A 24108-nucleotide genomic window follows, 5' to 3' on the forward strand; every position below is an offset into this window, starting at 1 on the left:
TTGGACCTCTGGTTCCCAAAGCTCTCCACCACTGGGGGTTTCCTCGCCTCATGTCTGGGTCTAATTGATAGAGGTTAATTCCCATGATTAGTGAACAACTCCATTATCGTTGTACAATTGCGACTACAAGGACGGTAGAAGGCGAATCAGATGGACCTTGGTCTTTTTGCGTCTAGCATTTCCTATGTTCCTGCGGCTGGAGAAGGTTATTCAAATTGGGTGTCCTCCAGAACCTACACCAATACTATCGTCGTGTCTGACAAATTTGATTGAATTTTTTGAGGAGGTAACAAGGAGGGTAGATGAGGGTAGTGCATTTGATGTAGTGTATATGGACTTAACCAAGGCTTTTAGGAGTGGGCCTTTGGCGTAGCGGTAGCATCCCCGCCGCTGGGCCAGAAGGCGTAGGGTTTCGAACCCCGCTCCAGACAGTCCCGGCAAGTGGAGTCGGAGCTCTGGCTCTAAATTCTGGGTTGACATCCAGCGGGACACTTGCGTCCATGGGTGTGGGTGGCCCCCCCCCCTCGTATGGGTTGAGGGAGCCCGTAAAACCCTCCCGCCATAGGACTAACCACCCTAATGGCTGGTACGAAGATGGTTACGGTCACGGAAGGAGCGTTAATCGCGGCCAGAAATCCTTCCACCACTTCATACAGTTCCCCAAAGGGAACAATATGAAGACACGTACGACAACCAAGGCTTTTGATAAGGTTCTACATGGCAGACTGGTCACGAAGTTAAAAGCCCATGGGATCCAGGGCAAAGTGTCAAGTTGGATTCAAAACTGGCTCGGAGACAGGAAGCAGAGGGTAATGGTTGATGGGTGTTTTTGTGACTGAAAGGCTGTTTCCAGTGGGGTTCCGCAGAGCTCAGTACTGTCCCTTGCTTTTTGTGGTCTATATCAATGATCTTGACTTGAATATAGGGGATATGATTAAGAAGTTTGCAGATGATACTAAAATTGGCTGTGTGGTTAATACTGAAGAAGGAAGCTGTAGACTGCAGGAAGATATCAATAAATTGGTCAGGTGGGCAGAACAGTGGCAAATGGAATTCAATCCGGAGAAGTGTGAGGTAATGCATTTGGGGAGGGCTAACAGGGAAAGGGAATACACATTAAATGTTAGGACACTGAGTAGTGTAGAAGAACAAAGGGACCTTGGAGTGCATGTCCACAGATCCCTGAAGGTAGCAGGCCAAGTAGATAAGGTGGTTAAGAAGGCATACGGAATGCTTACCTTTATTAGCTGTGGCATAGAATACAAGAGCAGGGGGGTTATGCTTCAACTGTATAAAACACTAGTTAGGCCTCAGCTAGATTACTGCGTGCAGTTCTGGTCACCACATTACAGGAAAGATGTGATTGCACTAGAGAGGGTACAGAGGAGATTTACAAGGATGTTGCCAGGAGTAGAGAATCTTAGCTATGAGGAAAGACTGGATAGGCTGGGTCTGTTTTCCTTGGAACAGAGGAGGCTGAGGGGAGACCTTATTGAGGTGTATAAAATTATGAGGGGCCTAGATAAAGTGGATAGAAAGGACCTATTTCCCTTAGCAGAGGGGTCAAAAACCAGGGGGCACAGATTTAAAGTAATTGAGGGAATGTTTAGAGGGGATTTGAGGAGAAATTTCTTCACCCAGAGGGCTGTGGGGGTCTGGAACTCACTGCCTGAAAGGGTGGTAGAGGCAGAAACCCTAACCACATTGAAAAAGTACTTGGATGTGCACTTGGGATGCTGTAACCTGCAGGGCTACGGACCAAGAGCTGGGAAGTGGGATTAGGCTGGATGGCTCTTTGTTGACCAGCGCAGACACGATGGGCCGAAATGGCCTCCTTCTGTGCTGTAACTTTCTATGATTGTATGATTCTATTTCAACATTTGTTTTATGGCGTGGCCTGAGAGGAGCCACTTCTGAGTGGCTATGACTATGTGTAACTCTGGCAATTTGTACACCACCAGCCACTGGAGTTTGTGACATCAAGGCACAGAACATGGTACCATTGAGGTAGGGGTGGGCCTTGAACATTCTCCGTAAATATACTCTGAGAGAATATTGGTGATTGGAGGCTGATGCTCATCTAGGTATCCCAAAGAGGGTGCTGTTTTAGGTTTTATCTACTTCTAAGTATGTTGGCAAGAGGAGCACTGATGGAAGAAGGGAAGCTGAAGAACGTGGCGATTGAAGGTGAGGAGGTGAATTCTATTCCTGGTAGGTTGTGTCAACAGTTTGGATTAAAACTGTCAAAACAGATTCCAGCTGCGGTCATTCAATGATGTAATGGACAACCCCGCCACTTAAACCCATGGCCACCTGGGTAGAATGTTGATGCTGTAACCTCAAAGCACCTCAGGCAGCTAAACCACTGGAATTTGTGACTTGCAAGCCAACAATGCCTGCTTGCGAATAAACTGTAGGGCACTGGCTGCCATTTGGATGGTGCACAGCCGATGCTGTCATTTAGTTCAGCTCCAGGCTTTTATTGTTAGCCATGTGTCTGACACATTGAAATCGATCAACTTGTTTAAGAGTCTCCAACCCTAGCTACTGAGAATCCTACAATTCTAGAGCATCTGTTTGCTCAGAGAATGCACGCTCTGTCCCCATAGGGATACATCCCACTTATCGGAACACGAGTAAGCCATTAAAGCCCTCGAGCCTGTTTTTGCCATTTAATGAGATCATGGCTGATCTGTGACCTAACTCCATATACCCGCCTTTGCTCCACATCGCTTAATACCTTTGGTTAACAAAAATCTATCAGTCTCAGATTTAAAATTAACATCTGACCTAGCATCAATTGTCAATTGCGGCAGAGAGTTCCAAAGTGGGATGGGTCATGTCAGCCATTGGGATGTCGCCTACTAACATAATGACATTTTCCTGACATAATGACTTGTTTTTCTACGTGAATTATGTTACAGATGACATCAACACACCACACAAAGACACTCTGGGGGAAAAATTCAGTATCGCCCCGTTTGGAGCGGCATTATCGGCCGTGTGCAAAGTTTAGCGCCTGGCGCTAATTATCGCCTCCGATGGCAAACTTGGCTTTTATCGCTCCTGGAGGTGATTGGAGCGCTAAATCAGGCACTTCACACCTGTCTTAAGGCGCAAAGGCCGAGGAGCGAGGCGCTACCTCAGAGCGCTAGTGAAGCAAGGAAGGGCAAATCAAAATGAACCTGCAAAGTGCTGCTCAGTACCCAAAACTCCTTCACACAGCGTTGAATCTCTCCAGAAGTCTCTCTCTCTCTCTCAGAATGTGTGGTGCAAAAATGTCACCAACAAAAAAAGGCAGGAAGCGGTCGCCTTTAAATAGTGCTCCCCCAGTCCCTTCCTGACTGCAAAACGCTCCCCTCAACCTGTTGTTGCTAGCGGCAGGCGGTAAGGCAGGGGGCGCCACTCAATATCCGGTCCGGGCACTACCGGGCCGTTGCGCACGCAACTGACGTCATGATCTACCAGCGCAGGAGATCGTGGTGGCAGAGTTTAGTGCCGCCGCAAAATGTCTAGTTAATTTCGCACGGTGGCATAGTGGTTAGCACTGTTGCCTCACAGCGCCAGGGACCCGGGTTCGAATCTGGCCTCGGGCGACTGTCTGTGTGGAGTTTGCACATTCTCCCCGTGTTTGCGTGGGTTTTCTCCGGGTGCTCCGGTTTCCTCCCACAGTCCAAAGATGTGCGGGTTAGGTTGATTGGCTACGATAAATTGACCCTTAGTGTTAGGGGGATTAAATACGTGGGGTTACGGGGGTGGGATGTGTGTTGGTGTAGGGGTTACGGGGATCAGGTGGGATATGTGTCGGTGCAGGCTCGATGGGCTGAAATGGCCTCTATCTGCACTGTGGGGTTTCTGTGATTTCTGTGATTTCGCGAGCGGCGCAAACATCGCCGCGCCCGGGTGCTAGTTGCTTTGCGCCCCATTAGCGCCCTCTTAAGGCGCTAACGGAGGCGCAAACCAACTGAATTTTTCCCCCTCTTACTTTTACCGCTTTAACATAATCATGATCCACTCTCTCTCTCTCTCCAGAAGAATGACAATGCACCTTTAACTCTTCAGCTTTCTCTGCCACAGCTCAGGTGGTAACCATTGCCCAGAACAACATGGAGCCAAGCAGACCTGGTGAATCCCAACAATAAACCCCTGCTCTATTTTCAGTCCGTCAATCTTAAATCAAAGTAGCAGTTGGATATGCTACAATTGGCTTCAGTGTCGCCGGATTAGGAAGAGCAAAAACCAGCCAGGGCTCTTGCTCTTGACCGCCGTCACGAGGATGAGAATTTTTAAACTGAGGCGTTGGTGGACCAGGAGTCAATGTAAGTCAGCGAGCACAGACTGCGGGAAGTGATTCGGGTGTTGGCACACCATTCACCGACACAGTTACTGTGTCTGCTCGGGTACAAACAATTTGGGATTATAAATCCCAGATGCAGTGTTAGATGCCGGATTCTGAGCCGATCTGAGCATTGTCAAATCGCTTGCCCTCAATATCTGAGGGGGAGCAAGAAAGAAGCAATGAGGAGAATATGTATGAACTTAAAAAAAAAGCAATGGAGTTCCTTTCGACTTACATTATTCAGTCTATTTAAGTTACTAAGAACATTTGTTTTCACTCAAGTAGGCACATAACCTCATAATTACTGGCAGAAATGATTAAATAGCAGCAGACCTAGCAATATAACTCATTTACATTGCAATTACACCTGTCACTGGCCCATTTTATTCATTGAGAAACTGCGATGTTGGCAGAAAAACCTTGGTTACTGCAAAACTATGTATGAGATCATTTTATTTGTTACTAAGTTTATTTTTGAATTAAAAAATAATGAACTTGCATATATATAAAGCACTTTTCACAACCTCAGGATGTTCCAAAGCCCTTTACGGCCAATTATGTACTTTTGAACTGTAGTCACTGCTGTAATGCAGAAAAGAGTAGCACAGCGGTTGTGTTACTGGCAGTAGTAATCCAGAAGCCTGAACTAATGATCCATAACACACGAGTACAAATCCCACCATGGCAGCTGGGGAATTTAAATTTAGTTAATTAAATAAATCTGGAATAAAAAGCTAGTATCAGTAATGGTGACCATGAAACGATTGGATTGTTGTAAAAACCCATCTGGTTCACTAATCCCCTTTAGGGAAGGAAATCTGCCGTCCTTACCCGGTCTGGCCTATATGTGACTCCAGACCCACAGCAATGTTGCTTGACTCTTAACTGCCCTCTGAAATAGCCAAGCAGGCCACTCAGTTGTCAAGAAGGCGGCTCACCACCATCTTCTCCAGGACAATTAGGGATGGGCACTAAATGTTGGTTTTGCCAGCGATGCCCACATCTCGTCAATGAATCCAAAAAAAAAGTGGCAGCCAATTTGCGCACAGCAAGGTCCCACAAACAGCAATGAGATAATGACCAGATAATCTGTTTTTAGGTGTTGGTTGAGGGATAAATATTGGCCAGGACACCGGGGAGAACTCCCCTGCTCTTCTTCAAATACTGCCATGGGATCTTTTACATCCACCTGAGAGAGCAGACGGGGCCTCTCTTGCTAGTGCTAGCTGTCAGCTGTGGCTCAGTGGGTAGCACACTTGCCTCTGTGTCTAGAAGGTTGTGGGTTCATAGTCCCACTCCAGGGGCTTGAGCACATAAAGCTAGACTGATACTCCAGTGCAGTGTAGTGCTGAGGGAGCGCTGCACTGTCGGAGGTTAAACCGAGGCCCCGTCTGCTCTCTTAAGTGAACATAAAAGATCCCAAGGCACTATTTCGAACAAGAGTGGGGGGGTTATCCCTGGTGTCCTGGCCAATATTTATTCCCCTCAACCAACAGAACAAAAAAAACAGATTATCTGGTCATTTATCACGTTGCTGTTTGTGGGAGCTTGCTGTGCGCAAATTGGCTGCCGCATTTCCCACATTACAACAGTGACTCCACTTCAAAAAGTACTTAATTGGCTGTAAGAGTGCTTCGAGATGTCCGGTGGTCGTGAAAGGTGTGATATAAATGCAAGTCTTTCTTTTAGTGAGGGATTAGGTGCCTAATGTAGCAGGGAGGATGGACCCTGCCGGAAAATTCCATTGACTGAACGGAATGAACAGGTTATTCACTTGAGCTTCTGAAGAGAGGAGCGAGGACCCTACTTTGTAGGTGAAGGCCCAGCTCCCTTGCTTTCTGAGGTAGGACCCCAGGGTCCTCGAATCCTCAGACAAGACTCCAGTGCAGGTGTTTTCTCAGGTGGGAGTCCCAGCAACTTCAGTTTCTCAGAGGCAGAGACTCATTGCAGCGACACCACTGCCAACGATCTCAGACCACCTTGCCTCCGGTGAGTGTCCAGCACCCTGATTCTCACAGTCGAGACCCGAGCACTGAGGGTGCAAATACAAACTTTGGGCAAACAGATGAAATAACTCGGGACGGAAGAAGAAGTAAAGAGACAGGCCTCAACATGTGGGTGATTTAAAGCACAAGACAGAATTCATTACTAGTTTCCAGTAAATGTGCTGTATGGCTGTGAAATTTCTTCCATCTTAATCAGTTCCAGTAAATCACATTGCAGCAAACTGCGGCTTCACATTGTGGCAAACAAACATGACCTTACAATGTGGTGTCTACATTGCATCTAATCGTAAGTATTCCTTATATTATTAGCTCCTGAATTCTGTCCCCAAACCTTTTTGCCTCTCCACGCTGTTTAAAACCTACCTCTACGACCAAGCTTTTGGTCACCTGTCCTAATGTCTCCTTTTTAGGCTTGGTGTCGATTTTTTGTTTGATAATCACTCCTGTGAAGCGCTTTGGGATGTTTTACTACGTTAAAGGTGCTACAGAAATGCAAGTTGTTGTTGGTTGCTGAATTAATTAAAATTGCACATCAGCATCTGAACGGGAAAGGACGGGGATGGCGGGGGTGGGGGGGGTAGGGCCTCTCCCAGGAGGTTACGTGGCTGCGGGGATGGCAAGGGGGGCAGGGAAGAGGTGTCGAGTCACTAATGCTCTGACCATCATAGTGTGGGGCAGGCTTGATGGACCAGCCGGTCTCCTCGATTTCGTAACGAAGCCTTGTTTAAGCAGGAATGCGGCCACAGACACAGTCCCATCGTGCTACTGCCCTGTTTCCGTCTCACCTTCCCGTCCAGCGCGGCGCCAAACTGGGGGCGGAATCACCCCAAACGGGGACGCTAAGGGGGGAAACGGAGGCAGCGCCGCCGCCGCTCACTGTGTCTCTTACCTGCTTGTAGTCCTTGAGGATGTTTTTGTCGTATCCGTGAAACACGTAAACTGCTCCGCGATGGTCGTCCTCCAGTGGTGCTCCGACCACCACATCATTGAATGAGTCATGATTGAGGTCACGAACGGCGGCGATTGCGGAGCCAAAGCGAGAGTTTTGGGACTTGTCAGAAATTTCCAGAAAACTATTGAAAATGAAAACTCTCTGTAAAACAAACCAGCAGGTTTTAAATGTTGCAGCAGAATCTTGTACCAAAATGTGCATGTAAAGTTATCTAATTGTGCACAAATCTAAAAATTATATCCCACTGTAACAGTGAGTTATAGCACTGTATATACTCAAGCACAAGACTATAAGAGATTTAGGTCACTCTTGGGAAGTTGAAAGTCGGGGGTTGTCATTCTGCTGAATGTTTCTGTAGCTCCCACTCTGCGGAGTGAATTCACCTGTGTTGTGTATGTAACCGTTTACCTTTAAGGGAACTATAGAATGTAACTGTTCGCCTTTAAGAGCACTACTTTAGGGTGGCACTATCTATTGGCTCATGTATACTGTAATACCGATAGTGACCACACCAGTATATAAGGGTTGTGATACGTTAACTAGGGCAGAAATCGCCCAGACCACTGAATAGTAAAGACCTGTTTTGTTTGTACTTCTAAAGTCTCTGAAGTTATTTACTGCACAACCTACAGACTTTACAGTGGCGACGAGTCCGATCGTACCCTGCGGCAAGACTAACCAGTAGCAGAGAGCTTCAAAAAGAAAACACGAGGCTCCGTCTACTAAAAGGATAGTACTTACTGGAAGCTGGAAGATTAACAGCAAAGCTGCGGCAGCAACAGGCACAGATTACCCTGCTACCACATCTTGAGCGAGCCAATCAGCCTAAAACAAGGCGGCCGAAGAGACTGTGAGTAGTTAAAACAAATAAATTTAAAAAAAACGGGGTAGAAGTATTTGGAGGAGAAGGGCAAAGCATTCGGGTCCAACGGCGTCGGGTGACAGCCGGACCGCGGGCAATGTGAGAAGCCGTGCAGCAACCGCTGCCACGAAGCGCTGAGCCTGCGAGTAGGCGCGGGAGTGTCAGAGCCGAGAGCCGCGCGAGCGGGGGAGCCAGAGCCGAGCGGGAGGCGTTGCAAGCCAGCGATCGCATCTCCAGATAAGGGCCGAGAGCCGCGAGAGCGATCGGATCTACAGATAAGGGCCGGCAGCCGCTTCGCGATCCAGCGATCGCATTATAGATAAGGGCCGCACTCGGGCTGACAGACGGCGTCGGGGGACCGGGTGAAGACCGCCAAGCGCGGGAAAACCGCCATTGAAGTGGGCGGGGAGAGCGAGAAGCGCGGGAAAGCCGCCATTTTTCGGGGAAAACCGCTGAAGAAGAAGGAAGAAGCGGGAAACCGCCATCTTGGAAATTATTAAGAATTTCAGAAAAGTAATAAGATTTTTCAGAAAGGCTGGTGTGTTCTCAAGAAGAGAGGGAAAATAAGTATAAGTACAGCAATACTTGTGGTGTTTTCAAGAAGAGAGAAGAAGATTAATAATAAGTAAAGTAATACTTGTACTGTACTCGAAAAGAGAAGAAGATGCCTAAGCGAGGAAATATTAATGACTTTAATGCTGAAATAGAAGACTGGGCCACGTATGTGGAACGCATAGAAATATATTGCGTAGCCAACGACATTGAGGATGACGACAAGGCAATAACTTTGTTAAATTCGATGGGAGCAAAAACATACGGGCTTTTGAAACATCTAATAGCACCAGTTAAACCAGTGGACCAGACCTTCGAAGAGATCGTAACAGTGTTGAAGGATCACTTGAACCCCACACCGTTGATGCTGGCTGAACGATTTAAATTTTACGCCAGAACCCAGAGGCAAGATGAAAGCAATGCGGAATACTTAGTCGAACTGCGTAAGCTAGCGAAATACTGCCAGTTTGGAGGGAATTTGACAGAGGCGCTGCGGGACAAGTTCGTATGCGGCTTGGCCAAAGAAGGAACGCAGAAGCGACTTCTGGAAGAAAACGACCTCACACTGGACAGGGCTGTCCTCATAGCTTCATCGCACGAAGCCGCAGCGAAAGGGACGGCGGAAATGCAACTAAAGGCGGCGGCACTCGGGGTGGACCAAATTACAGCAAGCACTCCCAAATGCTACCGTTGTGGAAAGACAACGCACGACCAGAATCAGTGCTGGTTTAAGAATCAAGAGTGCAGGAAATGTGGCAAACTGGGTCACATCGCGAAGGTATGCAGGTCCAGAAAGAAGACCAACAAACAAAGGAAGCCACCACCACAAGAAAAGTACAACAAGGTGCATCAGGTGGCTGAAAAGAGTTCAGACGAACAAAATTCAGACTCAGACCCAAACAGCCAGGAGTTGGATAGTCTGAGAATCCACAATGTGGGTAAAGTAACTGATCTACAGACGATCTGGGTCACACTAAAAATAGCTGGAGTCCAAGTACGAATGGAGCTGGACACGGGATCAGCTGTATCAGTCATCAACCAAAAGGACTACCACCGACTATTCTCTCACATACCCTTAAGAAATACCAAGTTCGTATTACAGACATACACGGGGCATCGCGTATACCCCATGGGGAAAATAAGAGTCAAGGTGAGAGATAGGGGTAAAGTACACCCAAGAATGAATTTGTACGTACTACCTGAGGGAGGACCACCACTTCTAGGACGGGAGTGGATCAAGAAAATAGACATGGAATGGCACTACCGACAAGCAATGACGAGTGAGGACTCGGTGCAGACAAGCAGCTCAGACTCCGAGCCGGAAGACGATAAGTCCAGCTTATGTATGAAAAACAAGATTAACATGAACTCACGGACTAAGGTTGGGAAATCGATGGCGTGCATAAAGACAGAGAATTCTGAGTCTGTTCAAGCTACAGACATATGCATTACGGAGGAACACCGGGCTAGAACTCAACGTTATGTCAAAGTACAACGACAATTAGAACAGTTGAGTGCCCGTCTCCTACAAGAGATGGAAAAGGTGAAAAAGTTCTGGGACACCGAATGGGAGAGTCTGGAAAGACAACAGAACCTACTGGCTCAAGCAGAGAGCGACCATAGAGCCATCGTGACCAATTACCGATCACATCTCCCTGATGATGTTCAGGGGTTAGAATATTTGCATGATCTAGAGATACAGCAGAAGGGCAAATCACGCTGCACTGAGGATTTTGTTCTGCAATTAGAGACGGAGCTAGTGCAGGCAAAGTTAAGAGAAGTTGAATCACAGGGTGCTCTTAAGGAGATGCAGAAACAAATCTTGGACATGGAAAAGAGAAACGCTTCTTTACCTGATGAGAATAATGTGGCCATGTTGCAAGAGGAGCTTATAGGGGCGAAACTGAAAGAAGCTAAGCAAAGGATGTTGGAACTTGAAACGCAGAACCAAATCAGCGGTAATCAGCTATGTCAAGCAGAGAAGGAGTGCAAGGGTCTACATGAGAAGGTGCAATATCTCTCAGCCCAAAATAAGGGACTACTCACTCAGTTAAATGAAAGTAAACGGGAAATGGCTGAGATGGACTGCAAGAATAAAGAAGAGTTGATGGCAGTGAGACTTCGAGAGGCAGATAGCATAGCAGCCTTGGCTGAACTCCAACAGGAAATTGCGAAAGAAACAAATGAAGAGGAATCTTCAGGAAGCCAGGATTTTATTCCAGTTCTTCTCTACGACTCCTTACAAGCAGAGTGCGAGAAGTTGAAAAAACAGTATGAACAGGCCCAGACTACAATTCTGGAGGGGGTTAACTCAGCAACCTCCGAAAAGCTAGTTTCGTTGGAAGTATATGAGCAACTAAAGGTTGAACATGAGCAAGAAGTCCAAAGGCTGCAGGAAATTCTTGAGGAGCTCAGGGCCAAGACAGACTCATCGGTAGAAGTTCCATACATAGATGAGGATGTAGAGGTGAAAGACATGGCAGAACTCATAAAAATATGGAAGGAAGCCCAAGACAAATATGAGGCGGCAATTACCGAGGTTGACCGACTTGAAGAACAGTTTCAACTGGGAATGGGCCCTGAACATGAGCTAGAGAGCATCGAGAGGCAACTTCTCCAAGCACTGGAAGCCAAAGTACAAGAGGAAGAGAAGATGAAAGCATTGGAGAAAATGATGGATGAAATGGAGGAGTACGCTGAATTACGTCCAGGGGAACAGGAGAATGGGGAAACAGCTACTTCAGTAGAAGGATTAAATAGCCTGATAACGAAATCCCTGAAGGAAGGGAAAGGATTGAACGCACAAATGAGGCCAGGAGGGAAGGAAGGGCAGACATCCGAGGAAGAGCAGGATGAATATGATTGCTTGAAGAAGGGTTTTGACCTGTTGAGTGACACCGAATGTAATGAGGATGTGGTCTGCCCAAATTGTGATGGGAACTCCCAAAGTGCTGAAATCCTGAGGAAGCACTTAAGGTCTAAGGAACATAGAGAGTTGGTGGCGCTACAGATGGCAGCCGGGAAAAGAGCTCGGAGAGTTTCAAAAAGGCAGAAAAGAAAAAGAAGCAGAAAATAATAACTGTTTAAAATATTATTACTTCTACTACCTCAGTCCGAACACTACGAAAGGTGCTAAATTTGTAAAAAAAATCCAGGGACATTATCAAGACAGCCAGTGGGTTGTATAAGTCCGCACTGCTGGTTCAACAGGACGAAAGTACAAGCTGTTAAAAAAAAAGGCTATGGAGGATGCTGTCTGGAACGAATTAATACCAGAGACTGAATTTATGAACTGTTCCCACAGAGACTGAACCTGTAAACTGTTTCCACTGAGAGTATGTTTGTAAACTGTTATATGACGTTGACTCCATTGAGAGTATATCTGTAAATTGTTATATGACGTTGACTCCATCGAGAGTATATCTGCAAACTGTTTATATAAAGTTGAAGATTGTATGTTTAACGGGATTCTGTAAGTAATAAGCTAGGAAGGGAGGAGTGTTGTGTATGTAACCGTTTACCTTTAAGGGAACTATAGAATGTAACCGTTCGCCTTTAAGAGCACTACTTTAGGGTGGCACTATCTATTGGCTCATGTATACTGTAATACCGATAGTGACCACACCAGTATATAAGGGTTGTGATACGTTAACTAGGGCAGAAATCGCCCAGACCACTGAATAGTAAAGACCTGTTTTGTTTGTACTTCTAAAGTCTCTGAAGTTATTTACTGCACAACCTACAGACTTTACAACCTGCTCCTGGCCTGGTCCCATTTTTCTATCCAAGTCCTGCTTCTGGACACTCCAACACTGCTCCCCTCTCTCAGGTTCCCAGTCTCCCGCTGCCCCCTTTCTCCTCGTTCTCAGGGTCCCTCTCTCCTGCTCCCCGTTCAGCTTCCCTGTCTCCTACCCCCTTCCTCTCTTAGACTTGCAGTCTCACGCTCCCCTCTCTCATGCTCCCAGTCTTTTGGATCCCTTCTTTCCATCTTCCCTCTCTCAGGCTCCCCCTCTCCCCATTCTCTGTCTATGCTCAAAGGTGGTAGTGTGTGGAACACTTAGCGCTAATTAAAACCGATTTCCCTGCTCCCTGGGATGCCATGCTGTAGGATGGGGGAGTAAGTAGAATATTATTTTGATTATTGGGCTGAAGGTGGGTGGGAGTTTATTTTGTACATTGATCACTTTTATCCGAGTACATATGGTAATTCTGTCATGAATTGAAAAGGCAAATGATGGTACTTTATAAATTAAAAACTGGAACTCCAATCACTGGTGTTTTTTCTGGCCTATTGCTTCTGACTAAAAGGTTCTTTGACCCTCCCCCATCCCCTTTTCTTATTGATTTAACCTCTTGATTCTCCCAGGCTACACAGGCTCCCCCGGGGGTGAGATCATGTTTGTAGATGATCTAACTGTAGCCCGACTCTCGTGCTCCCTATAAACTAAGGGTTCCCTGTAGCTGTGGCTGTCAGCTGTGACTCAGTGGGTAACACACTCGCCTCTGAGTCAGAAGGTTGTGGGCTCAAGTTCCACGCCAGGGACTTGAGCACCAAAATCTAGGCTGATACTCCCAGTGCAGTGCTGAGGGAGTGCTGTACTGTCGGAGCGTGCCATCAGATGAGATGTTAAACCAAGATCCCATGGCACTATTTCGAAGAAGAGCAGGGGAGATCTCCCCGGTGTCCTGGGGCCAATATTTATCCCTCAACCAACATCACTAAAAACAGATTATCTGGTCATTATCACATTGCTGTTTGTGGGAGCTTGCTGTGTGCAAATTGGCTGCTGTGTTTCCTACATTACAAGAGTAACCATACTTCATTGGCTGTAAAGCGCTTTGAGACATCCTGAGGTCATGAAAGGCGCTATATAAATGCAAGCCTTTCTTTCTTTTTGTAGTGTGAATGGCCCAGCACCGTACTATTATAAATAGTCTTAGTAAAATAATGGTTAAACACATGAGGTCTTTCTAATCACAATCTCTTCCATTGCCCTATCCAATGCCCATAGTTGTAAGATCCCAAATTACAAAGATGCAATTAAAAAACGTGGGCCTTGAAGTTTCTGGGACCCTGCTCTGTTTGGACAAGTGCGGTGGGAGCAGAAACGCGGTCCACCCATGCCCAAAGAGGCAGGCCCTATCCCAAACTGTGTGGGGGGTGGGGTAATTTGCACAGTTGGGAGGGCACATCGCGTCTGCGAAGGGCAGCTGAGTGCTGCCCACTCTGAGCCGCTCGCTGGCCTGTTGCAGCAGCAGTGGAGAGGAGGCCTTGAAAGGGCCCACCAAAAATCTTCTTCACACCTTCTAATCCCAGTGGAACGAGTGGGCATCCTGGATCAATTAACCCCCCCCCAAGTAAAGGTTTGAGGCTTTCGTAAAGCCCCAAGAGAAACTCACGCCAGAGTAGGTGGAATTTCTCAGGGGAGCCTAGGAACCCCCCAGACAAAGACTTGCCCACAGCCCCCGCCATCAGAATTTAAAAGCCCCACCCTCTCCACCATCAGAAATCTTCTTTTCCACCTTCCTCAATTTTAGGAGTTTCAGGGCCTTCCATTATAATTTTCTTCCCCTCTTCCCTGAAAGCACTGATTCCTTGCTGATGTAGGGTTTCAAAGATGCCAGCTGTCATCCAGCCCCTCGTTGGAATGCCCATTTTTCATGTGTTATGCTAGACCTCGAGCAGAAGGCTATCTGAACATAGAAGCCAGCATGGCTAAACCGTCTTTCCGCACATCTATTTTCCAGCTGGAATCACTGGATAATAATCAGAATGGGAAGTGTTATAAATCTCATCAAGAAACGGCTTATGAAATAACGCTGGACGGCCAGCTGGTGGCGCCATCCAAGGAGTATAAATACTCGGGCGTGGGCCCAGCTTTCCCAGGGACATTTTGTAAGACAAGGAACTAGTGAAGTACAACTAGACCTCCATGTTCTGAAACAAGTTGATTAAAGCCTTGCTTTATACTCAAACCAAGTGCGTAGTGAGTTTTATTACATCAGGAAACTTGATTGATTTCCCCCTCCCCCACTCCCCTTACTAGCCCAGAGGCACTGAGGCCAACTGTTGTGTGCCCCAATTACAGGACACAATAGCAGTGTAGTCAAACCCGTGACCTTCTGGCCTGCATGTCTCGGTAACACACTGAGCAGCCTCTTTAAAGCCACTAGGCAATTTGGGTGCTCAAAAACACATAGGCCGGGAATTTCCTGGGATCCGCTCCCGCTCCGTCGCTGTAACTTTGCCGGAAGTGTGGTGGAAAGGTGACGGAGAGGGAACAGATCCCAGGAAAGTCCCGGCCATACTAGGAAAGCTTTCTAACAATTACCTTGTGGAGGGAATAGATGTAGATTTTACCCTTCTCTCTGCCATCACTGAAATACATGGGGGCACCGACCAATAAGATATCTGTCACCCCATCAGCATCCACATCCACTGGAGTTATTTCACTTCCAAAGTATGATCCAATCTGAAAGAAATGTAGCAGGAAAATGAATCATCGTGGATTTAAAATCTCTATTATTAAATGTCCTGCCAATGGAAGCATAGCCGTCGTGTTAGGAGCCTTTGCAATACTGAACAAGGAGGTGAGGAGGAAATTGTACCAGGCGTTGGTTAGACCACAGATGCAGCACTGTGTCCAGTTTTGAGTAAAATTATGAGAATGGACAGTGCACAAAGTCAGAGCACAATGAGGACGGAGAGTGGAGAGAGGGCAGGGGTCAGAGCACTGGGAGGACGGAGAGTGGAGAGAGGTCAGGGGTCAGAGCACTGGGAGGGAGAGTGGAGAGAGGGCAGGGGTCAGAGCACAGGGAGGACGGAGAGTGGAGAGAGGGCAGGGGTCAGAGCACAGGGAGGACGGAGAGTGGAGAGAGGGCAGGGGTCAGAGCACTGGGAGGACAGAGAGTGGAGAGAGGGCAGGGGTCAGAGCACAGGGAGGACGGAGAGTGGAGAGAGGGCAGGGGTCAGAGCACAGGGAGGACGGAGAGTGGAGAGAGGGCAGGGGTCAGAGCACTGGGAGGACGGAGAGTGGAGAGAGGGAAGGGGTCAGAGCACAGAGAGGGAGAGTGGAGAGAGGGCAGGGGTCAGAGCACAGAGAGGGAGAGTGGAGAGAGGGCAGGGGTCAGAGCACAGGGAGGACGGAGAGTGGAGAGAGGGAAGGGGTCAGAGCACAGAGAGGGAGAGTGGAGAGAGGGAAGGGGTCAGAGCACAGGGAGGACGGAGAGTGGAGAGAGGGCAGGGGTCAGAGCACAGGGAGGACGGAGAGTGGAGAGAGGGCAGGGGTCAGAGCACAGGGAGGACGGAGAGTGGAGAGAGGGCAGGGGTCAGAGCACTGGGAGGACGGAGAGTGGAGAGAGGGAAGGGGTCAGAGCACAGAGAGGGAGAGTGGAGAGAGGGCAGGGGTCAGAGCACAGAGAGGGAGAGTGGAGAGAGGGCAGGGGTCAGAGCACAGGGAGGACGGAGAGTGGAGAGAGGGCAGGGGTCAGAGCACAGGGAGGACGGAGAGTGGAGAGAGGGAAGGGGTCAGAGCACAGAGAGGGAGAGTGGAGAGAGGGCAGGGGTCAGAGCACAGGGAGGACGGAGAGTGGAGAGAGGGCAGGGGTCAGAGTACTGGGAGAACGGAGAGTGGAGAGAGGGAAGGGGTCAGAGCACAGGGAGGACGGAGAGTGGAGAGAGGGAAGGGGTCAGAGCACAGAGAGGGAGAGTGGAGAGAGGGAAGGGGTCAGAGCACAGGGAGGACGGAGAGCGGAGAGAGGGAAGGGGTCAGAGCACAGAGAGGGAGAGTGGAGAGAGGGAAGGGGTCAGAGCACAGGGAGGATGGAGAGTGGAGAGAGGGAAGGGGTCAGAGCACAGAGAGGGAGAGTGGAGAGAGGGAAGGGGTCAGAGCACAGGGAGGACGGAGAGTGGAGAGAGGGAAGGGGTCAGAGCACAGAGAGGGAGAGTGGAGAGAGGGAAGGGGTCAGAGCACAGGGAGGACGGAGAGTGGAGAGAGGGAAGGGGTCAGAGCACAGGGAGGATGGAGAGTGGCGAGGGGGCAGGGGTCAGAACGGAAACAGGACTGTGAATGGAGAGGGGGTAGGGGTAATATAACTGATTTAGTCACATATCCGAACTGACCTTAGCCCGAGCTGCAAAGAGAACCGCTGAACGGATTAAAGATTACAAAGCATCAGGAGAAAATCAAATTCAGAAGATACTGAGATCCCATCAAAAAAGATTATTGTGTGAAATTTCTCCGACATTTTTTTTTGCTTAGAACATCTATTAAAAATGGGAGAGATTTCTAAAACAGCTACATTTTCCAGCCAGCCCACAGATAGTGATACATCTCATGCTGTGGGTTCCTGGCAATGCTCAGCAGTCAGACACATGCTCGTTTTTAAACTGAAGCAGCTTTCCAAACCTTTGGAACAGAGCTGGGAGAAGTACCGCAGTAATCTGGGAGATGCATCATCTGCGACAGGAGAGCTTTAGGATCTGTACTTTGATGAGCCTCATAACACTTGTCCTATAACAGCACCGACTGCACACAACAGATGTAGGAGTGGAATTGGGAATAGATCTGCACGCATGTGATCCACATCTGTCCTGCACATGTGCAGAAAGGCAAGGCCGCAGTAATAAATGGGATGGTTACATACCCTAAGCATGAGTTCAGCAGCCTCACTAACCTGCTGCCCCTTCAGGGACTGCTGGATCGTGACACTTCCATTATTCTTCATTGTGAATATAATGACTTTTCCGGTGTGATTGAATCTGGGAGCACCTGACACGTACCACCTTCGACCTGATTTCGGCATCACCGAAGTAATGGTGTAACCTGCAAGACAAAATGCAGTGTATTAGAATCTCATGGGTACTGAAGTTTCTTTCAGCCTTGGGCTCAGTCAGGTAGCACTCGCGCTTCTGGGTCAGAAGGTCGTGGGTTCAACCCTGGAGACTTGAGCACACAATCCAGGCTGACTCTCCAGTGCAGTACTGAGGGAGCGTTGCACTGTCGGAGGTGCTGTTTTTCAGATGAAAACGTAAGAAAACTACTAGGCACTTGGTCTGAGTATTAAACAAGGCTTTAATCAACTGTTTTTCAACATGGAGATCTAGTTGTGTCCTTCACTAGTTCCTGTTAAAGAATGTCCTGAGCAAGCTGGGCCCATGCCCGAGTATTTATACTCTCCCTGGACAGCGCCACCAGCAGGCCACCCAGTATCATTTCATAAGTCATTTCCACATGAATGACAAGATTCATGTCAGGGACTTTACACCGAGGTCCCATCGGCCCTCTCAGTTGGACTTAAAAGAGCATCGTGGCACCATTCAAGGAAGGGCAGGGTGTTGGACTGCTTTTTTGCTCCTTTTCGTCTTGTTACTGTCCAGTAAGATTTGGATAGGTTGGGCGATTGGGCAGATGCATGGCAGATGCAGTATAATGTGGATAAATGCGAGGTTATCCACTTTGGTGGCAAAAACAGGAAAGCAGATTATTATCTGAGCGGCAATAGATTGGGAGAAGGGGAAGTGCAACGAGACCTGGGTGTCCTTGTGCACCAGTCGCTGAAGGTAAGCATGCAGGTGCAGTAGACGGTTAAGAAGGCAAATGGTATGTTGGCCTTCATAGCGAGAGGATTCGAGTACAGGAGCAAGGATGTCTTGCTGCAGTTGTACAGGGCCTTGGTGAGGCCACATCTTGAGTACTTTGTGCAGTTTTGGTCGCCTTATCTGAGGAAGGATGTTCTTGTCATGGAGGGAGTGCAGCGAAGATTCACCAGACTGATGCCTGGGATGGCAGGAATGACATATGAGGAGAGATTGGGTCGATTAGGCTTATATTCGCTAGAGTTTAGAAGAATGAGAGGGGATCTCATTGAAACTTATAAAATTCTAACAGGACTAGACAGACTAGATGCAGGAAGGATGTTCCCGATGGCAGGGGAGTCCAGAACCAGGGGTCACAGTCTAAAGATAAGGGGTAAGCCATTTAGGACAGAGATGAGAAGGAATTTCTTCACCCAGAGAGTGGTGAACCTGTGGAATTCTCTATCACAGAAGGCAGTTGAGGCCAATTCATTAAATATATTCAAGAAGGAGTTAGATATATTTCTTAAGGCTAAAGGGATCAAGGGATATGGGGAGAAAGCAGGGACAGGGTACTGAATTTGGATGATCAGCCATGATCTCATTAAATGGCGGAGCAGGCTCGAGGGGCCGAATGGCCTACTCCTGCTCCTATCTTCTATGTTTCTATGTTTCTATGTTACTTTAAATGCCAGATTACACACACGCACTCTGTTGTAGTAGTGCAGGATCAGGACTATATTGAAACCTCATACTATCCACAATCAGTATGAGTGCACGGGGCTTTTCAAACTACACGATTCTAGTATGAGAGCGAGCTGCTACTGAGACATCATGCTATCCATGATTCTAGTGTGAGCTCGTGAGACAGCACATACTCTTACGATTCCAGTATGGGCGAGTTGCTGAACAGTCGTTCCCTCACATTTCTTATACCAAATTTCACCTTTGATCACTGCATTCCATGCATACTACCAACAAATCATAGTACATCAAAAATGCATACAAATGACAACAGAACAACCGCAGAAACTAAACAACCAGGCACTTAACTCTTCGAATCATTTTATTACCATCATAAACTCTTCTTGTCGGTTATTACCATAAACACAAGTGACCCGATTCCGACCTGCTAGACACGCAGGTCAGCCTTCTGATCCGTGGAGATACGTTTGCTTTAAAATCCCCTTACACAATTTACAACCCATGCTCAGCAGAAAGCTGTTTTAACATTTAATCCATCGTGTGCTGGTCTCACAGACTGCACAGAAAGAACATTTAAGGTACCCAGCTAGTGTGAACCCCTGTTCCCACACAAGGGAGTTCTCCCTCAAGATTTATCCCCCAACCAACACCTAAAACTGATTATCTGGCCATTATCGCATTGCTGTTTGTGGGATCTTGCTGTGCACAAATCGGCCGCTGTGTTTCCTACATACAAAGATCACATGTTTTGAATCATAAGTATGGACCTAAAGCTTTTTAAAGATGCTCCACATTGGCCAAATCACTGAGGTTTTGGAACATTGTTTCTCTATTAGACACTTGACAACAGTCTGCTAATTAACAAGGAGTGTTCTGATAGAAACAAAATAAATTTTGAGTGAAAGAAACCACATTTAACAACTATGAAGGTCACATTTGCAGCTTCTTGGTGCCTGCTCCTCATCGATTAAGCAGCATTGCTCAGTTACAGGCCTGCAATAGAATCATAGAAGTTTACAACACAGAAGGAGGCCATTCGGCCCATCGTGTCCATGCCGGCCAACAAAGAGCTATCCCCCCTAATCCCACTTTCCAGCTCTTGGTCCGTAGCCCTGCAGGTTACGGCACTTCAAGCGCATATCCAAGTACTTTTTAAATGCGATGAGGGTTTCTGCCTCTACCACCCTTTCAGGCAGTGAGTTCCAGACCCCCACCACCCTCTGGGTGAAAAAATTTCTCCTCAACTCCCCTCTAATCCTTCTACCAATTACTTTAAATCTACACCCCCTGGTTATTGACCTCTCTGCTAAGGGGAATAGGTCCGTCCTATCCACTCTATCTAGGCCCCTCATAATTTTATACACCTTAATGCATGTAAACGATCCAGATTCCAGCGATGGAACCGATTCTCCCAACCACACACTTTTGAACTAACAAGGGAAACAAATGAGATGCAACAGTGAACTATTGAAAGACAGGAAGATAAAGAGAAATGAGTTCAACAAGATTACACCCAGCAACCAACTCCAGATAAAGACAGTTCTGAGGGAGGGTTGTGTGTCTGGAACGATCACCTGTGCTTTCAGAACAGACGCAGCCTGAATGTCTCCAGTATTTTTTGATTTTTGTTCCAGATAAAGACAGGCTGGTCACAGCACAGAATTCCAATGGACCAATCCATTTCCCATCCACTTTGTGCAGGATTCCAATGGATGAACCCATTTACCGCTACCTCCCATGTATGGAAATCTAACGGACCAGACCATTTCCCATTCCCTCCCATGAATGGAAGATCCAAGCTCATCTTCATCATTACACAGTACGACAACATTATATCAAAGCATGATTGTGACTCTGCTGGATTTTCTCAATGGGGAGCTTTTGGAGGCGGGACTCCCACTTGTCGGGTTTTAGTCCCGCCTCCATCGACTTGTGGCCAACCCACGCTATTTTCCCTTGATTGACCTTGTTAAGCCCGCCCAGCGGGCTCAGCAGGCCAATTAAGGGCAAGCCGGTTACAGGTGACGTCAGTGAGTGACGTTTCATCTGTCAAGAGCTTTTGACAGATGAAATGTTATCGTTTGACAGCTCTGTGACACTGACAATCTGTCTTCTAACTTGTGTCTTTACTCAAGACTCAATTAGAAAGCCTTCCTGACCAGAAAGCAGAAGGCTGCAGCTTTTGACAGTTCAGCGGCCATTCTGCTTTCTCTGCCGGTGAGCTGAGGGACTCCCGAGACCTGAAGGGAGGAAGCCTGCAGGAAGAAGTAAAGGTAAGTAAAACTTATTAAAACACTTTACACACACCTCACACACTTACCTCTCCACACTTGCACTCATCACTCACCTGCACACCAGGCATCTCGGCCCCTCCGACCCCCGCAGACCGACGGCCCGCCTCGCTGACCCTGGCGAGGCTCAGAGCCATCGGGAAGCCCACACTTCAGGGCTCAAAATAGGGATTAGCCAAAAAACTGCCTGTAACAGGCAGTTAATTGGCATTAATCCCCTTCCCGCCTCGAGGAGGCGGCTCCCAGCGCGGGTCGACTACCCGCCTCCTGGGAAGATGGCATGGAGGAGGGTTGGGGGCAGGATGGGTACCCGCCCCCAGATTCTGCCATTTTCCTGGCAGTCCCGCCTCCCCAGGGCTCGCCCCCACAAATGGCTTCAGTGCATGTCGTGAGTAAAAACCAAGGTGCAAAGGCTTGTCTAACAATTAACTTTACAGGGGTGACAATGCCCCTTTACACCAGGGTCTATTGCCCGCTGCTCCTGTAGCAGGCAAAGACATCGATGGTTAATGGCATGCTCTGCTCCGGTATCACTCAGTATTTCAATAACACTAGTTGCATTTATATAGCAAATTATCATATCAGTAGATCTCAATCGTCTACACAGAACAACTTACATCTGAAGAGCAGTGATGGCTACGTAGACAAATGACATCACTTACCAAGATAGGCCCCATGGTTCTTCAGCTCCTCTGGAAATTCCTTCTTGTAGGCATCCTTGGGAGGGATCACCCGGCCATGACTGGTTTGTTTTAAGACGGCACCTGTCCAATCATAGGCCCCCACAGCTCCAAGAAGTATCCCGTCCTGCAAATGCGCGGTGGAAATAATTGAGATTATAAGTGAGAGAGACAATCACATAACAACAACTTGCATTTATACAGTGCCTTTAACATAGTAAAACGTCCCAAGCCACTTCACAGGAGCCTAATCAAACAAAATTTGACACCGAGCCACATAAGCAGCTATTAGGACAGATGAGAGGTAGGTTTTAAGGAGCGTCTTAAAGGAGGAGAGAGAGGTGGCGAGGTGGAGAGGGTTAGGGAGGAAATTCCAGGGCTCAGGGCCTCGGCTGCTGAAGGCACGGCTGCCAATGGTGGAGCGATAAAAATCGGTGATGCACAAAAGGCCAGAATTGGAGGAGCGCAGAGATCTTGAAGCTATGTCGGGCTGAGAAGGTTACAGAGATAGGGAGAGGTGAGGCCATGGAGGGATTTGAAAACAAGGATGAGAATTTTAAAATTGAGGCGCTATGGAGAATATTGGAGAATATATGGACCAAACCATTTCCCTTTCCACCAGAGAGTAGGGACCAGCCACTGGACATTGGCACCCAGCTGCGGCAGAGCGGCAAGGTCTGAATCAGGCCCGGTATGGTAATACCAACAAACTGACCAAAAACCTTTATTCATAGTCGGTAGTTGAAGCCCAACTCAAAAAAAAATCCAATTTCCCTTTGCTAATTTGCAGTTACAAAATCAGAAATAACTATATACTTTTTTTGCTTAGTTTGTTCCAAGAAGACTATTAAATCAATAAATCTTTGATTCTGTGCATTCTTCCAGTTCTAGGAATGCATTCCACAGAGAGCTGCATATAATACTTTTTCTTAAAAATAGCGACGCATATTTTAAAAGTTGAAAGAATCTTTTAGCGTTGGTTGGATTCAAAGGACATCCTGCATTTATGAGAAAAATGTCAAAGTCACAATTCTTCCCCCTCAACCTGCATGCTAAGGATATGAGCTCCTGTTACGTAGTCTGATTAAAAGGTTTTTTCTCCTCGGGGAATTAAGTTGTCCTTTCTAACACTGTCTTGGCGTTTGAGTTTAGAGAAGGGGCCAAAAAACACAGCTATGTCACCAAAACGTTCAATAAATATGTCAAATGGTATAATCCTCTTCTTTAGCAAGATGTTTAGGATTTAATAAAACAGAAGGTAACCAATGTGAACTGGGCTAGGACAAATGAAAACTTGTCCTTAAAAGCTGACTGGATTGAGGATCCTGCTTGAATCCTTCAAGGAAACTTGGGTGCAATTGTGGCCAAACTCGTCCCCTATTTCTTTGTTTAAAAGTGTCCGTGGAGGGACGCAGGAGCCTCCGAAGCAGGAGTCTCCGCAATCCCGGAATGGAAGATGTAAAAGAGAGTGGGGAGGAAAAAGAAAAGGGTTTTGCAAAAGGAGCCATTCTCACAGTGCTACGTGCCGTGCGTCATGTTAGGAGAGCAGAAGGGATAGATGTGCACTATGGTCACATTGATAAAAAAAACAGGAGCTGGTGGAAATGCACAGCAGGTCAGACAGCATCTGAAAGAGAGAGAGCGAAGATGAACACCAGGACACAATATAAACTGGGCCCCCCACATGGAAAGCTTCGCCCTCCCTTGCCACGGAATCCGCCCACCCCCACCCCCCCATCCTGAGTGTGAGGCAGCTCAGGAAGCCAATCCCACCACATACCATAACCAGGGGGCATAGATTTAAAGTAATTGGTCAGAGGTTTAGAGGGGATTTGAGGAGAAATGTTTTCACCCAGAGGGTGGTGGGGGTCTGGAACTCACTGCCTGAAAGGGTGGTCAAGACAGAGACCCTCATCACATTTAAAAAGTACTTGGATATGTACTTGAAGTGCGGTAACCTACAGGGCTACGGACCAAGAGCTGGAAAGTGGGATTAGGGTAGATAGCTCTTTGTTGGCCGGCGCGGCAAGATGGGCCGAATGGCCTCCTTCTGCGCTGTAGATTTCTATGATTCTATACCATGTATCGACGGGCTATGTGATTTTCCGCCGCTTCCCGCCAACTTCTCGCTCGTTCCAACTCAC

The 24108-nt window shown here is 47.6% G+C and overlaps 1 protein-coding gene across 1 annotated transcript in view; it reads right to left on the reverse strand.

The window, feature by feature from the left end:
- Positions 1-24108, reverse strand: part of LOC147099952 (integrin alpha-11-like) — a 181354-nt gene that overhangs the window by 49723 nt on the left and 107523 nt on the right. Inside the window, exons 11-14 of the mRNA XM_085968480.1 lie at positions 21947-22091; positions 17388-17536; positions 15044-15184; positions 7235-7438 (exon numbers count right to left, since the gene is read on the reverse strand). Of these exons, the coding sequence (XP_085824606.1) occupies positions 7235-7438; positions 15044-15184; positions 17388-17536; positions 21947-22091 (639 nt within the window). The remainder of the gene's footprint in view (positions 1-7234; positions 7439-15043; positions 15185-17387; positions 17537-21946; positions 22092-24108) is intronic.

The sequence above is a fragment of the Somniosus microcephalus genome, chromosome 27 (assembly GCF_052327205.1).
Source record: "Somniosus microcephalus isolate GS21.2 chromosome 27, FLI_Smic_1.0, whole genome shotgun sequence".
NCBI lineage: Eukaryota > Metazoa > Chordata > Chondrichthyes > Squaliformes > Somniosidae > Somniosus > Somniosus microcephalus.